At 36.6% G+C, this 17282-nt stretch overlaps 1 protein-coding gene across 2 annotated transcripts in view; it reads right to left on the reverse strand.

Moving 5' to 3' along the window:
* PTPN2 (protein tyrosine phosphatase non-receptor type 2) overlaps positions 1-17282 on the reverse strand; it is a 131542-nt gene that overhangs the window by 83342 nt on the left and 30918 nt on the right. For both annotated transcript variants that reach the window (XM_037127303.2, XM_037127301.2), the window contains exon 2: positions 180-270. In XM_037127303.2, coding sequence (XP_036983198.2) covers positions 180-270 — 91 coding nt within the window. The remainder of the gene's footprint in view (positions 1-179; positions 271-17282) is intronic.

Below are 17282 nucleotides of genomic sequence, written 5' to 3' on the forward strand. Positions count from 1 at the left end.
AATAATTTTGGGCAATTTTCTTCTTCCTTCTAGTCTTCTATGCCTTGAATGTGTATTGTGTTAATATAAAAAATTATTACTGTACTTATCAACCATGACCCCAAACCTTTTTCACTGTATACTGCCTCCTAAAACAAACCAACAAACATAAAGATACACACAAACACACAGGTACTTACATGGGCTTACATCTCTGTATCTGTTTCGATTTCTGTTTTCTGGAAACTTGGCCACTCTATGAGGATAGTCATGGGACTCACTGCGAATTTCCTTAAAACAACAAAAATATATTTTAATATTCCTCTTAAATTTTATATAGCAAAACGGATACTTTGCTAACCAGTGTAAAATAACATTTATTGAGCACTTATGATATGCCAAGCACTATGCAAAGCACACTACCTACATTATCTCATTCAATTCTCACACAATAACCAATGGAAACGATTATCTTCTCTATTTTATACGTGAGGGATGATAGTCAAAATACCTGCTTAAAGGTCACAAAGCTATTAAGTGGCAGACCCCAGGATGGAACCAAGGTCCTTCAGGCACCAAAGTTTTTGCTCTTAATATATTTATTTACTGTCACACTATATTCAGCCTTTACAAGGCAACATTAGACACTTCATGCCACATAGAATTAATGCAATGGAGGTATCTAAGATTACATCATACTCAAATTTCTGATTAATCTCTCAGTAATATCTATCTATATTTCAGTTTCTATCTTAAAATGTTAATCTATTTCTTCATCTTCATGACATGTAACTTTTACTTGGAGTCCAGAAATATCCTCAAATTTTATTTCTAGAGCCATAAATGCTTAGCAATAACTACCAAGGCCCAAGGCTCATTTTATGACACTTATCATTTGCTATATTCCACTATGAGAGAAATTCTATGAGGTCATGCCTGCATTAGGCACTCTGCTACTTGTATCCAACATCAGCAGTTTTTTTCTCTCATACGAAATATAATTCTAAGCCTAGCTACTATATATACCTCAGTGGATTAAGCGCAAGCTGCGAACCAAAGGTCACTGGTTCGATTCCTAGCATGGCATATGCCTGGGGTATGGGCCAAGTCCCCAGTAGGGGCCATTTGAGAGGCAACCACACGCTGACATTTCTCTACCTCTCTTTCTCCCTCCCTTCCCCTCTAAATAAATAAATAGATAGATAGGTAAATAAACAAAATCTTTAAAAGAAAGAGAAAGAGAAAGAGGAAGAGGAAGAGGAAGAGGAAGAGGAAGGAAGGAAGGAAGGAAGGAAGGAAGGAAGGAAGGGAAAAGAAAAGAAAGAGCGAGCCCTGGCTGGTGTAACTCAATGGATTGAGCATGGGCCTGTGAACCAAATGGGATCACGGTTCGATTCCCAGTCAGGGCACGTGCCTGGGTTGCAGGCCAGTTCCCAGCAGGGGACACATAAGAGGCAACCATACATTGATATTTCTCTCCCTCTCTCCTTCCCTTCCCCTCTAAAGATAAATAAATAAAATCTTTAAAAAATGTTAAAAAAAAGAAAGAAAAAGAAATATAATTCTAAGAATTCAGGTAAAAACAGAAACATACCAAAAAATTGTCCATTAACAGCAAAAATTTGGACTTTTGTTCATACTGTCACATGTGAGAAAAAGCATTTTAAAAGTTAGGCACCAGATAGTTCTACAAATTAAGCATAAATAAATTATTCCCGTCATTTATTGATGAACATTCTTACTGTGGGTTCCCTACCTTGTTGCCTGCCACCACCCCTATCAGCCCTAGATCAGTTAACTTTTTAGTTCATGTTTTTACTCATTCAGCCTTTCAAAATACAAGAGAAGGGGACACAGACCACTTCTCAACAGGAGGCATCTCAGTCACACTGTGTAAAGAGCACGAGATCCCAAATATGTTGGTAAGGCCATTTTGGAAAATGCAACCTGCCCTACAGAAAAACAGAAACACACACTATACACACACATTACAACTGGTTGTGGGTTTTTTTGCTGACTTTTTAATGCTACTGTCACATCTAGCAATCCTGCTGAGCTCTCTAGTATTTTGTATTTGGTTCTGAATTTCTCAGTATCAGCACTGATAATTCTATTTCTTCCTTATACTTCATGTCATATTTACTCATGCCTCATTTCTTTTTCTAATCTAAGTACATTGGCTAGAACCTCCTATTCATAGTCAAATAAATATTTTTACTCCTGATTTTGAATGAACTGCTTCTAAGGTGTAACCACAATGTGTAACATTGCTTTAGGTTTTTGGTGAATACCCTTTTCAGGTTAAGAAGTTTCTTTTCAATTTCTAGTTTGCTAAAAAATTTTGTTTTAGTCATGAGTAAGTGCTGAATTTTATTCAGTGTTTTCCCTGCATTCATGGGGATGATCCTATAGCTTTTCTCCTTTAATCTGGTAATGTGTTGAATTACAATAATAGATTTTCACTTAATAAAATGAATTTAAGGTTCTTCAGTGTCTTCTCATGGTTTCAAAGCTCATGTCTTTTTAGTGGAAAATAGCACTCTAGAAAAAAAAGAGAATAACATTCCACTGTCTGGATGTCCCACCATTATTAAAAAATGTATATATCTGTGTTTTCATATTGAAATGACTATTTTCTTTTCTAATGATTTATTCGGTTTTAATATCAAAGTTATACCAGGCTCACATAAGTTAGGCATCAATATTACATTTCAGTTTCAAATACTTTTCCATGAAAGCACATTATAACAAATTATTGTGGCTGATTGAGAAACAAAATAATCTTCAACCATTTCCACAGATTAATTATAAATGTTTTAAAATGTTGAATAATAAATTTCCTATATAAAATTAAATACATTCTAGTATAGGCTTATATTTGTTTGCATTACCTGAAACACTCTCTGAAAAGTAAAAACTTTACAGAGTGATGTAACAGATAATTTTATATTGTAAGTTAGTTACTGATAAAAAATGAAAATATTAATTTAAAATAATACTAAAACATAATTCTTCTGTTGACAGCTCCTCTGTATCAAGTGCAGAGAAAACAGATTGGCAAGAATAAAAAATTCTGATTAACACTATGCAGGTGAGAGTGAAAAAGAGTCTCATACATTATTGACAGAATGTACACCATATGGTTTTTAAAAACAATTTGATAAGATCATAAATTTGACCCACTAATTTCACTGCCAGAAATTTATATCACATATAGTCACATACATGTGTGCAAATAATTATGCACAAGGATACTCACTCCACATAATTATGAAAAACTAACAACCTAAATGTCCTTGAGGAATGAAGCAGTGATATAAGTTATAATGCACCAACGCTCTGGAATATTGTACATGTGAATCATAAAAATACATTGATATGGAACAATCTCAAAGATATACTATGTAGTGAAAAAATATAGAAAGAATATGTTAAGTATGCTCCCATGGGAGGAAGGAACTCCACTCAAACATAAATATGCCTGAGAATACAATGAGTAATTCTACAAAGAGACAAGGAATTAGAAATTTCTGGGGAGGAATACTGTGGAACAGGACATCTGGAGAAGGTCAGAGATTTATGTAACTAAAAGTGTTTTAATTGTGAAATATTCTGAACAAAAAATATAGATAATATGAAAGCCATGTTACCAGTAGTGAGATTAAACATGATTAGCACTTCTGACATATTTGAATAAAACATCAGATACAGCTAAAGGCTTTACCTTACTCCTCTTTCTCTTTCCAAAGTAAACTTCTGTCCTTTTAACTGCTTTTTATTAGAGACCTTTTGAATTTTAAACCACACATTCATTCATGTATTCTTTAGTTCATATGCTATTTTAAAATAAACTAGCTAAAATACTAATAAATATTAATTAATATAATATAATGCTCATAAGTGTTTAAATCACATCAAAAAGTTGTTGCAACCCATGGAATAGGAGAAAATAGTTGCAAATCAAATACCTGATAAAAGATTAATATCCAGAATATAAAATTTTTTTACTTAAAAATTAACAGTGGGCATATACTTCTGTTATGGATATACACCTATTTTCCACAGTTAAGTCTTATTTGTCAGTAGATTCCAATTTTTAGCCTGAACACTTATTTGTGTATACTATAATAAATCTAATTGATATTGCAAAAGAATAATATAAAATAGAGTGGGTTCCATGTACAGGGGTAGGGAACAGATTTTATTATAAAACACCTTAAAACAGCCAGGTATTTGGGGTTAAGATATACATTTTGTTTTCTCAATTAATTATCAAAAATGAAAACAAAAACTCTTACAGAGTCCATTCCCTCAAATCTCCCAGGTTACTATTTGTTCTCACTTCAGTGCATTTAGGAAGACAAGAACCCCCAATACTTTAAAAAGTGGCTCCAAAGGTATATATTATAGTTGCCTATTCCAATATCCATTCTTTCTAACTAAAGGTTTTTGGTTTTATTTTCTGACTTAAAATAAGCCTGACTAAAATCCTCAGGCTCCCAGAGAGATAAGAATAGTCATGCAACACAGTTCTGGCCAATAGAAATAAGAAGAAATCACTGGGTTTGGTTCCAAGAAAACTTTAATAGAAAGGACTGGCTCAGTTGACCTGTGTCATTCTCACTTCTGCCTGCCCACAGTACAGGTTTTGATGTGGAGGGACGAGAGGTAGGAATAGGCAGAAACCATCCTGTGACCACAAGATAAGAAGCACATTCAAAGGAAGGCTAAGTAGAAATAGAGGAAAATTGGTAATCAATGACATCACAAGCCACAGAAACAGCTCTGGTCTCCTACCTTCAGAATTTTCTTTTTTTTTTTTAAATTTTATTTTTATTTTATTGATTATGCCATTACAGTTGTTCTATTTCCCCCCTTCATTCCCCTCCACCCTGCACACCCTCTCCCCCTCCATCCCCCCCCTTAGTTTATGATCATGTGCCTCAAGTTCTTTGGATTCTATATTTCCCGTACTATTCTTGCCCTCCCCCTATCTATTTTCTACCTACCGTCTATGCTACTTATTTTCTGTACCTTCTCCCCCCTTCTCCTTCTCCCACTCCCCTGTTGCTAACCCTCCACGTGATCTTCATTTCTATGGTTCTGCTCCTGATCTAGCTGTCCTTTTAGCTTGCTTTTGTTTTAGATGTGGTTGTTAATAACTGTGAGTTTGCTGTCCTTTCACTGCTCATCTTTTTTATCTTCTTTTTTTCTTAGATAAGTCCCTTTAACATTTCATATAATAAGGGCTTGGTGATGATGAACTCCTTGAACTTGATCTTATCTGAGAAGCACTTTATCTGCCCTTCCATTTTAAATGAAAGCTTTGCTGGATAGAGCAAGCTTGGATGTAGGTCTTTGGAGTTCATGACTTGGAATACTTCTTTTCAGCCCCTTCTTGCCTGGAAGGTCTCTTTTGAGAAATCAGCTGACAGTCTGATGGGAACTCCTTTATAGGTGACTGTCCCCTTAGCTCTTGCTGCTTCTAGAATTCTCTCCTTCATTTTAATCTTGGCTAATGTAACTATGATGTGCCTTGGTGTGTTTCTTCTTGGGTCCAACTTCTTTGGGACTCTCTGAGCTTCCTGGATTTCCTGGAAGTCTATTTCCTTTGCCAGATTGGGGAAATTCTCCTTTATTATTTGTTCAAATAAGTTTTCCACTTGTGGCTGTTCCTCTTCCCCTTCTGGTACCCCTATAATTCGGATGTTGGAACATTTAAAGATGTCCTGGAGGTTCCTAAGTCTCTCCTCATTTTTTTTGAATTCTTGTTTCTTCATTCTTTTCTGGTTGGTCATTTTTATCCTCCTTCTGGTCCAGTCCTTTGATTTGAGTCCCAGTTTCTTTTCCATTACTACTGGTTTCCTATGCATTGCCATTCATTTCAATTAGTTTAGCCTTCATATGTTCCTCTAATTTGTGACTAAAATCAACCAGTTCTGTGAGCATCCTTATCACCAGTATTTTGAACTGTGCATCTGAAAGTTTTGCTATTTCTTCGTCACTTAGATTTATGGGCTCTGGGGCTTTGAGATCTTCTTGAGTCATTTTTGGTCTGTTGGGGCCCATTAAGTATGAGGAGCGGAGCCTTAGGGGCGGGGCCTCAGGGCAGGGTTGCTGGGTTGTGACGCTATATGTGGGGGCGGGGTCAGAGCTGGGAAATGGCAGCCGTCTCTGTTGCCTCCCCTTGCTGGGACCCGCTAGACCCGCCTCACCACCCACTCCCTCGCTGGTCTATCTGAGCACTAATTTGCGACCACAGTCAACCCTCCGCCCTGCGCCCTCGCTGGGTCTGCTGATCACTCACTGGGTCGCTCACTGGGTCTGCCTTTTGCAACCCCACGCCTGGGATCCACACGCCTGAGTCCATCTGACCGAGTTTTCCTGTGCAACCCTGCTCCGCCAGCTGCTGGTTTCGCCCCTCTTACTGGTCAGGCTGAAGAGTTTGTTGTTATCGGACTTCCGAAAAGTTCAATTTTCTGTGTTCTGGCTGTGTTTTCTATTGCTAATATTTTGTTGTCTCTAAACCTGGTTGTGTGAGAAAGCACAGTGTCTCCACCTATGCCTCCATCTTGGCGGAAGTCCCAGAATTTTCATTACATGAGAAAAATAAGCTCCTCTTTGTTATGTCAGATATTAAGCTTGATTTTCTTTCCTATGAAGCTAGATGCAAGTCTCTAAATAACACACACAATATAACCGAATCACAACAAAAAATAGATCTGACACTGACAAAGCATTCAAGAATACCCAAGACATAAAAATAAATAATTTTATAAGAACTTTACCTAAGCAATAAAATACAGTGTTGCTCAAAATGGTAATGGGACAGCAAGCATTGAGCTATCCACCAGGTCTATCATATTAGGCAAAATCAGCCTGTACTGAGGTTCTGATCCTAAAACACTCCTCTCCTATATAGCAGAGTACCCAGTCTACAGTGGTATTCAACATTTAGATGAAGAATGTTTCCTGTCAGCAGTAAAACCTGATAATCCAAGGTTTCTCAACCTCAGCATTACAGATGTTTCAGGCTGGATAATTCTTTACTTTGGTGGCTGTCCTGTGCATTATAGAATGTTTAGGAGTAGCATCCCTGGCCTCTATCATTAGACATCAGTAGCATCCTACCTCCCAGCTGTAACCAAGAAAAGTCTCCTCGGGAATTCTGAAATGTCCCCAGACAGCAACATTTTCCACAAATATAACCCACCAACACCCAGTTGAACAGCACTATTCTAATCTAATGCCAACTCTTATTTTAATGAAAGCTAAATTTAAGTGAGACGTTATCTTTAAAGAATAATTTAACCAAATTGTCAGCAGTAGCATAAATTCATAGTCTCTTGGAATGCTAGCATATGATTAATACAGAGGAATAACAAATCAATAAACAGAACTGAATCAGTATTTGCTATTTGGGGAAAATTTTGTTTAGCTCCTTAGTCGTATTTTAAATTTATATATACATGAGTTAACTATAGTAAGATTCCTCATCACCTCCTTTTGCAAAGAAGCAAAGTGTATTTTATTGATTATGCTATTACAGTTGTCCCAATATTTCCCCCTTTTCTCTCCTCCACCCAGCACTCTCAACTCCTTCAGGCAATCCCCACATAATTGTTTATGTCAATGGGTCATGCATATAAGTCCTTTGGCGACTCCATTTCCTATTCTGTACTTTACATACCCATGACTACTCTGTAACTACCAATTTGTACTTCTTAATCCTCTCACCTCTTCACCCATTTCCCCATGACCCCTCCCATCTGGCAACCATCAAAACACTCTGTATCCATGATTCTGTTTCTGTTCTTCTTTAGTTTGTTCTTTAGATTCAATCATTGATAGATATGCATTTATTACCATTTTATTGTTCATAGTTTTGATTATCTTCTTTTTCTTAAATAAGTCCCTTTAATATTTCATATAACAATGGTTTGGTGATGATGAACTCCTTTAGTCTTCTCTTGTGTGGGAAGCTCTTTACCTGCCCTTTGATTCTAAATGATGGCTTTCCAAGGTAGAGCAAATTTGGCTCTAAGTCCCCACTTCCCATGACTGATTATTTCTTGCCAATCCCTTCTGGCCTGCGAAGTTACTTTGAGAAATCAACTGGCAGTCTTATGGGAACTGCCCTGTAGGTAACTAATTGCTTTTCCCTTGCTGCTTTTAAGAGTCTCTCTTTATCTTTACCTCTGGCATTTTAATTATGGATATGTCTTAGAATAGTCCTCTTTGCATCCATTTTGTTTGAGACTCTGTGCCCTGGACTTGCATGTCTCTCTTCTTCACCAAGTTAGGGAAATTTTCTTTCATTATTTTTTCAAATAGATTTCCAATTTCTTTCTCTTCTCCTTCTGGTACACCCCATGATGTGAATGTTAGAACACCTAAAATTGTCCAAAACACTACTTACACTATCATCCTTTTTTGGGGATTCTTTTTTCTTCTTGTTGTTCTGATTGGTTGTTTTTTGCTTCCTTATGTTCCAAATTACTGATTTGATTATTGGCTTCATCCACTCTACTGTTGTTTCTCTGTACAACATTATTTCAATTGTGGATCCTTTTGTTTCTGACTGGATGTTTTTTATGCTGTTGAGGTACTCACTAAATTCCTTGAGTATCCTTGTAATGAGTATTTTGGACTCTACATCTGATAGATTGCTTTTCTCCATTTTGCTTCGTTCTTTTTTTTTTTTTTTTGAGTTTTCACCTGGTTTTTGTTGTTGTTGTTTTTTTTCATTTGGGCCATGTTTCTTTATCTCCTCATTTTGGCAGCCTCTCTGTGTTTCTTTTTATTTATTAGGTAGCTAATTTTTATTTAAAGAAATCTTTTAAGAAGCCTAATTTGTATAACTTTATAAAATGATCCCTCCAACCAATGGTCTTATAATTAATTATTTCCAGGCAGAATATTATAATTTTAAATCTAAATCTATTTATTTTCCATGTATGTACTCTCTCTTACTAGTTCACCTCTTTAAAATATTTTATACACATAATATTTCATCTCTCTTGAAACTTATTTTGACATATGTTTTGAGGTAAGATGCTAAACTGACCCTACTAGACACATAAATTTGCAGAGGCTCAAATAATTCTAGGCTGAAATTCAAGAATAAGACACTTTCTTTTTAAGCATCCAGTCACTCTTCATTTCATAAGCTAATAACCACGCCTATTCTTGATGTATTCAATGCCAGTCACAGCAATTAATAGTAAACTATGGCTTATATTTTGACAGAAGCTTTAATGAAGAGTTTATACAAGCTCCACATGAAATGATTTCGCTAAATCCAAGTTTACCTTCCTGAATATAAAACACTAACATGTTTCGGACGAAAAGGGAAAAAATGGTTTTAAAAGCTATTCATTTTACAAAATTAAGAAGATGATATTGAGAAATTTTTTAACACAGGACCAAGCAGTGCTTAATATATACTTATTTCTTCTGGAGACAGCTCTTGTAAACTAACTAATCATATTACAAAGAGTCTGAATTACAAAGTCTTTGAAAAACATGTTCATTATACGACACATAATTACTGGAGGTGAAATAAATATTTTCTGCTAAATATCTTTATTATTAAGTTATATACTTCAAACTACATTTAGTTTTCATTAGATATGCCTAGAAAAATGTTAGTCTCTGAAGTGATTGAAAATTTCCTCTTCAATCTTTTTACAAAATATTTTATTTATTTATTTTTAGGGAAGGGGGAGGGAGAAGAGAGGGAAACATTGATGTGCAAGAGAAATACTGATGTGTGAAAGAAACATCGATTGACTGCCTTCTGCATGCCCCCAAGTGGGGGCCTGGCCTACAACCCAGGCACGTGCCCTGACTGGGAACTGAATCTACAACATTTCAGTCCATAGGCTGGCACTCAGTCCACTGGACCATACCAGCCAGGGCTCCTCTTTGATCTTGTTAGCCCTAATGAGCTAAGATTTCATGCATCTAGCCTTATCCAATATTCTTTCAAAAGTAAAATTTCCAATAACTGATACTTATTTTAAAAGTAAAAATATTTAAATTTTAATGAAAATATTTCTAAAATGCATTACCTGTTTGTCTCCTAAGACAAGAATATATAGAATGTTATTTAACCTTTTAATGATTCATCACACACATTAACTGAATGGACAGTAACACAATTTCCTTAGGGGATTATCTAAGTAAATACAGCTGTTTGTCTCTACATTAAGTGGCCAGAGTGCTTTACTTGGACTTTTTATATGTGATTTGCTAGAAGAGAAAAAAAATATTTTACTATATATCCACAGTCAGAAGTTAGAACTCTGTAGATCAACACAAAATAAAATTTTTCACTACTACACAATATTTTTTGGACTTTTTACAGAAAAGTAGACATTAACATATAGTTTAATTTAAAATTTTAATAAACAGCCCTGGCTTGTGTAGCTCAGTGGACTGAGCACTGGCCTGTGAACCAATGGTCACAGTTCAATTCCCAGTCAGGGGACATGCCTGAGTTGCAGGCCAGGTCCCTACAAGGGGTGCATGAGAGGCAACCACACATTGATGTTTCTCTTCCTCTCTTTCTCCCTCCCTTCCACTTTCTCTAAAATACATAAATAAATAAATAAAATCTTTTAAAAATTTAAAAATAAATATAGACAACAGGCATACTATTTATATACCTGCTTTAATATCTTAAAATAGCATATTTTCCATTGTCAATACATCTCTACCATCACTTTAAAAAACTACTGAATGTAGAAACTTTTGTTACAGGATACACCATAATTTGTTTGCCCTTAATCAGATTTCCTAAACTTCAAAATTATTAAAAATGATGTGCTTAAATTCCTTAAGTATGACCTTACAGAAATTTTGAAGTTTTTCTTGATAACCCTCTAAAAATGGAACTCGAGTTAGTCAAGAGCACATTGCTAATATTTCTCAAGAAAGGCTTGGGGTTAGTTAGGCTCTACCTCACTGTCAACACCACCAGTTAAACTAAGAAGTTTTATCTTCATTTTGTCCTCAAAACTTGTCTTGATTTTTCTAGGGTTTTCACTCTTTCAAATAACTTTAAATCTTTTTTAGGCTGACTTAAAAATATATGTATATGTTACATACATATGTCAATTTAGAGAGAACTGACACCTTTTTCCCCTTCTTTTTTAAATTGAGAACAGACATCTTTAAAATACCACTCTTCCATCAGATACTAGGTATTTTTCTCCATTTAAGTCTCCCTTGTTGCTTTTTAATTTAAATACAACTGACACATTTCTTGTTTATTCTTAAGTATTTAAATATTTTTGTTGCTATTTTGACTGACATCATGTCTATATGCTTCTTCTCCTTTAATCAATATGACAACTACACAAGGTGGGGCAAAAGTAGGTTTACCATTCTGATCATGCGAAACAGAGTTCATTCTTGTATCATTATTTATTATTAGAATTATTTTCCATACAAATTATTTTCCATATAATTATTTTCCTACTTTTGCCCTACCCTGTTGTATTATAGTCTCTCATATGGACTATCTTTATATTCCCAAAATAAATTTGGGTGTTTTATAATATTATTTCTAGATAAAATCCACTCATGATATATCAGAATTTTGGGACTATAACTGTAGGTTACATCAAACTGCCTATTGGAATGGGGAGGAGGGGTGTAACTCATTTATTTCTGCTTTTTGTTTGTATTCAATGGGTCCTTCTAAAGCTTTGTTTCATTTTATTGTTATTTTTCTAGATGGAATGAAATGCCTAATTCACTGACATTCTTTACTCTTGCTGTAAAGACTGTCTAAATCCTGTAAGTTCAGAATACTATCATTTCATTATTTTCTAGACACACTAATGGCAGTATTCACTGATTTCTTCTTCTACCCCAAGTGTTTAGTAAAGATTGCTGTTTTTCCCCACTTGCTGTAAGGTAACAAAAGTACATAGTCTGATGTAATTCTAATTTGTTCTTCTCTTTTTCTACCTTGCAGCATTTCTTTATCCTGAATACTTTGAAAATTCATCAGGATGAACCTACTGTTTTATGATTTTAAAATACATTCCTAGTGAAGACCTTGGGTCCCCTTTGATCTTCAACTTCAGGGCTTTCCTCAGCTCAGAGATATTCTTCCACTAATTCACCTTAGTCTCCTCTGTGCTCTCAGTAACTGTTATCACACACAGAGACTTGAGACTGTCATGTGTTTTGAATGTTCTTTTATAATATTTGATAGGGGACTCCTGAGTTTGAAAATTTTAGTGACGGTAGTTATTAGCAAGCCTAGTAGGTAATGCGTATGTTAAAGCTATTGTTTCAGGGCTGCAGGTATACCCACCACTACAGGTAGAAAGACAGCAGACCTCCTAGGGCACAGCTAAAGACCACCAACTGGGGCACAGCCAGGGACATCAGAGCCACTGTGTTCAAAAGAGACAGGCACCACCCTCCAGGGGAACAGCTAACTGCCTAGGGTAAGAAGGCTGCAGTTTTTTAAATCTAATTTTCCCTGAATTACAAAACCCCTCACTGCACTTTGTTCTCTGCTATAAAAAGGCTTGCTTGAAAGGAAATGTAACCTGCCTTCTTCTCAGATAGCTGGCCATCTGAACAAAGCACCCATAAACATTTAATGCCTGTCTCTGCTTATTGGGTCTGGTATGTGACAGGCAGCATGAATGCTGGCTTTTCTGATTTAATATCCAGTTTTAAAATCTTTTTCCGGAATTCTGAGAGATTTTTCTCAAGCTAATTTGGTACTCTGCAGCATTTTGCTAGCCAGTTTTCTCTATTTCTTATACTATTTCTTATACTGTAAATGATGCAATTAATCTCATTTTCTTGTAGTGCTGAATTTTTCAAGTCTAACATTTGTCTGTTCATCTTTACAGAAAGTGTAGGCATCAGCCCTTAGCCAAGCTTTTTTGTGTATGCCCATACTGTTTACTATCAAAATTCTCTAAATCTCAAATATGTTAAATAATAATACAAAAATTTTCTTATCACTGTATTTTAAACATTTTAATAATAAAACAATAAAACAGCTTCTACTGCATGGGATTAAGGACCTGGAAAATTATATCCCCTTTTTGTTTTCTATATTCTTTAAAAAAATTTTTTTATTTACCTTTAGAGGGGAAGAGAAGGAGAGAGGGAGAGAAATATCAATGTATGGTTGTTTGCCTTTCATGTGTCCCCTGCTGGGAACTGGCCTGCAACCAAGGCATGTGCCCTGACTGGGAATTGAACCGTGATCCTTTGGTTCGCAGGCCCGTGCTCAATCCACTGAGCTACACAAGCCAGGGCTGTTTTCTATAACTATTTTTACAGTCATTTTTTTACTGCTATTTATACATTTTTGTCTGACAACTCTCTCTCTGTCTCTCTTCTTTTTTTAAAATCAGAACTTTGAGCTTTCCTAGAGACTATCAAGGAGCCAGTCTAACTAAGTGCCATCAGAAAAGTATGCTCACATTTAAAGAAAACACATGAAGAGGATTTATTTTTGCCTAAGGGAGTGAAGGAAGAAAGAGTGCATGAACAGACCCGAGGACTGAGCAGAAGTATTCCATGTAAACAAGTTGGAAAAGAAGGGTATATGCAGGAGGGGGGAAAAAAGCTTGTACAAAGTCACACAGATGTAAGAATACATAAAACAATAAAGAATGAATAACTGATATCTTGCAAGAATTACAAGAAACACAAGACCTGTGGTACATGAGAATAAAATACAAAAAATGAGGATAAACAGGTAGAGAGAGATCCCGTTATATAGGATTTGTTCATGCTTCATTTATCCAACACACATATAGGAATTCTGCAAATTATAAAGACGGCACTGTAAACGGGGATGGGGGGAGGACACAGGGGAAAGAGGGATGGATTAATCAACAAACAATATGACAAAAACAAATAGGTATTTAGAAAAAATTAACTGGTCAGGAACAAGAAAAGGATTCCCACTTTTACTAGTTCTATTCAACATAGTACTGAAGTTCTAGCCAAAGCAATGTGACAAAAAAAGAAATACTAAGCATCCAAACTGGAAAGAAATTTGTTGATCTCTATTCACGAATGGCATAACTTTATATAGAGAAAACTATAAAGAATATACACACACAAACAAAACACAAACCTGTCACAGCTAACAAATTTGCCAAAGTTGCAAAACAAAAAACATGCAAAAATCAATTGTTTTTCTATACACTAGTAACGAAAAATTTAAAAAAAAAATTAAGTAAACAATACGATTTACAATAGAATTAAGAATAAAATACTTAAGAATAAACTTAGCCATGAAAGTGAAAGACTTGTATACTCAAAACTATAAAATGCTGCTGAAATAAATTAAAGACAACCCTATAAACAGATAGACATCCTGGGTTTGTGGTGGAAGATAGCACTATGATGACCAAAAAAAAAAAAAAGTGAGAGAGTGAGAGAGAGAGAGAGAAAGAGAATAAAACTACTCAAAGCTGTATGTTGATTCAATGAAGTCCCTATCATATTTCAAATGACAATTTTCGACAAAAGAGAAAAACTCATCCCAGAGTTCATATGCAATTTCAAGGGATCCTGAATAGGCAAAACAATCTTGAAAAATAACTAACAAAGTTGGGGGATTTGGGACTCATACTTCCTGATTACAAAAGCTACTAAAAAGCTACAGTAATCCAATCAGCATGGTACAGCAGAAGACAGACATAAAGATCAATGGAATAGCATGGAGTTTGGACATAAACCCTCACATCTATGATCAACTGATTTTCAACAAGGAGCTCAAGACTCCTATGTGAAAAGGAGTATTTTCAACAAATGGTATTGGGCAAACTGGATATCCACATGCAAAATAAAAAAGTTGGACCTTGATTATAAACCATATACAAATATTAACAAAAAATGGGTTGAACACCTAAACTATTAAATAAAACACAGGGATTGAAATCTTCATGATCTCGGATTTGGCAATAATTTCCCAAATTAAGATACCCAAAACAACAACTACAACAAAGATCATGACCTTGGATTTGGCAACAGTTTCTTAAATTATGATACAGAAAATACCGGTGGCAAAAGAAAAATAAATTAGACCTCATTATATTAAAAATTTTTGTGCATCTAAATAAGTTGAACAACAAATCAATGTCTCTTTCTCCCCCCTTCACTCCCTCCCTCTCTCTCTAAAAGTCAAATTTTTTTTAAGTATTTTTTTCTGCATCAAATAACACTACAGAGTGAAAAAAAAAACGTACTGGGGAAAAATATACATATCATATATCTGTGAAAGCATTAATAACCAGAATATATAGAGAATGTCTACAATTCAACAACAACAAAATTTTAAAAATAGGCAGGAGAGAGAAGATGGTGGTCAAGTAGGCAGAAGCTGAGCCCACTTGCTTGTGCCCTCAGCATGGATTTTCAGCTGACCTTCTGACAAGTGACCTGAACAATCAATGGAATCTCAGCTGAGGTGAATTTCTGAAGCTAAGGAGTAAAGAGGATGCTTTGCACCATCTGGTAAGAGATTTTATAAATTGAGGGGAAGATGCCTGAGTGAGGTGCCTGTACCAGAAGAGAGCTCAGACAGAAAATGCAGCTTAGTGGCTCCCTCCCTTCCTGGGGTGTGGTAAGGGGTGGGGGGGTGGGGGGCTAGTCTTACACAGGGAAACCCCCACCTTTAATTGGGAGAGACTTAGGAGGATATACAAATCTGGGAGACTTAGGATGCATACACACAGTGAGCAACACATCCTTACCTGCAGCGCCAACAGGAAGTGTTCCAAAGAGAAATTCTATCTCCTAAAACTGTCAGAGGCACCGGCAGGCTGTGGACAGCCTTGACTGAGAGACTTTACTTTTGGGGGAGGTGGAGCATTTGGAGAACCGGCCCATGGCTCTGCACTGGAGTGTGGGTACCACATAGAGACTTTTTAAAAAGGGGAGCTGAAGTATGGCTGGGCAAGGACCCCATTTCCTCGTGCAACGGCTCTGCCAACAAAGAAACCAGAGTGAACTAGCACACTTCATTCCCATTGAGTCTAGCTGTGCAGAAAGAACAGAATGTGGCACAACGAAGGAACTGTGGGACCTGATCCAGTGCAGCTAGTAAACGGGGCTGCATACAGTGGAGAGCTTGGGCTGTCTCCTGTGAGAGCAGCAGGCTGGGGACCTGTGAAGGCCAGGAGCTGAGAGCCTGATATTCATTGTAGCCAGACAAGTCCCCCAACAGGCAGGCATGCCCAACCACCACCAGCAGGATTGCAGGCTTTTCAGATCACTGAGGTCAGGCTCAGGAGTCTACTCAATGCATAAATGCAGGGGAAAGAAACAGAAGCTCTAAAAAGACCCTTTGTAAACTTTTATCAGACACTACGAACTATCCTGCTTCCTTGGACCCTAATCCACTGAAACAAGCAGAGAAGAGGTATTAGAGACAAACACAGCAATGGGTGTTCAGGGCCCTTCCAAGCCTTGCCTCATACAAAGCTGTCATCAGCACCAAGCAGGAAAGAGCTGACCGTTTTTACACAGATTGGCCCCTCATATGAAACGAATAGCTAATTCATCAGAAACTATACATTATTACTGGGATAGACCAAGACATGTGGCAAGGGGCTGGGAAACACTCCCACCATCTTCCCTGACTACTGAACAGTTATCTTCTGGGGTAAGCCAAGGATTCTACCACCCCAATCACACCTGAGGCCCCCTATGCAGGCAGATGAAAGTGGTACTTGTGAGGCAGGAAGACAGCACAGGAAGAACGCTGAGACTGCATTACTGTTACTGGCCAGCAGCTAGCATCCTGGTTGCCAGGAAATGCCTTTTACCAATTAGGTATAATAAATAGTAAACGAAACAGGGAGGAGGAAGGAGACAGGTCTCACACGCTAACTCAGCAGTCCTGAGGGTGGTCTGACAATATTGCCAGGTGTTCCATTATCACAAGAAACACTATTTAGCAAGAAAGAAGGGAAGTCCTTGAAATTCTACATAGCATTTCCACTATCTGGGAAAGAAAGCCTTGAAACTGTGTTTTCATCTCAAGGCCTGGAATGCAGGAGAGGGTCACGGTGCCCAAAGAAGCCCATAAAACAACTTTGGTTAACTGTCTACCTCTAGTCACTATCTGTTTTACCAGAGAGTCCCTGATGCTTACAGAAAAAGCCCACAAATAACTTTAGAAAGTGCCCCAGTTTTAATTAACTGCCTCTGTCATGTATTTGTTTTACAGCAAGATGAACAGATGGAGTCTGGAGCAAGATAAGGATTGGGGCTAACAGAACCCCACACATACCTAAGTTTGG

This window comes from Artibeus jamaicensis, unplaced genomic scaffold, assembly GCF_021234435.1.
Source record: "Artibeus jamaicensis isolate MK-2021 breed Jamaican fruit bat unplaced genomic scaffold, CSHL_Jam_final contig_511, whole genome shotgun sequence".
Classification (NCBI taxonomy): domain Eukaryota; kingdom Metazoa; phylum Chordata; class Mammalia; order Chiroptera; family Phyllostomidae; genus Artibeus; species Artibeus jamaicensis.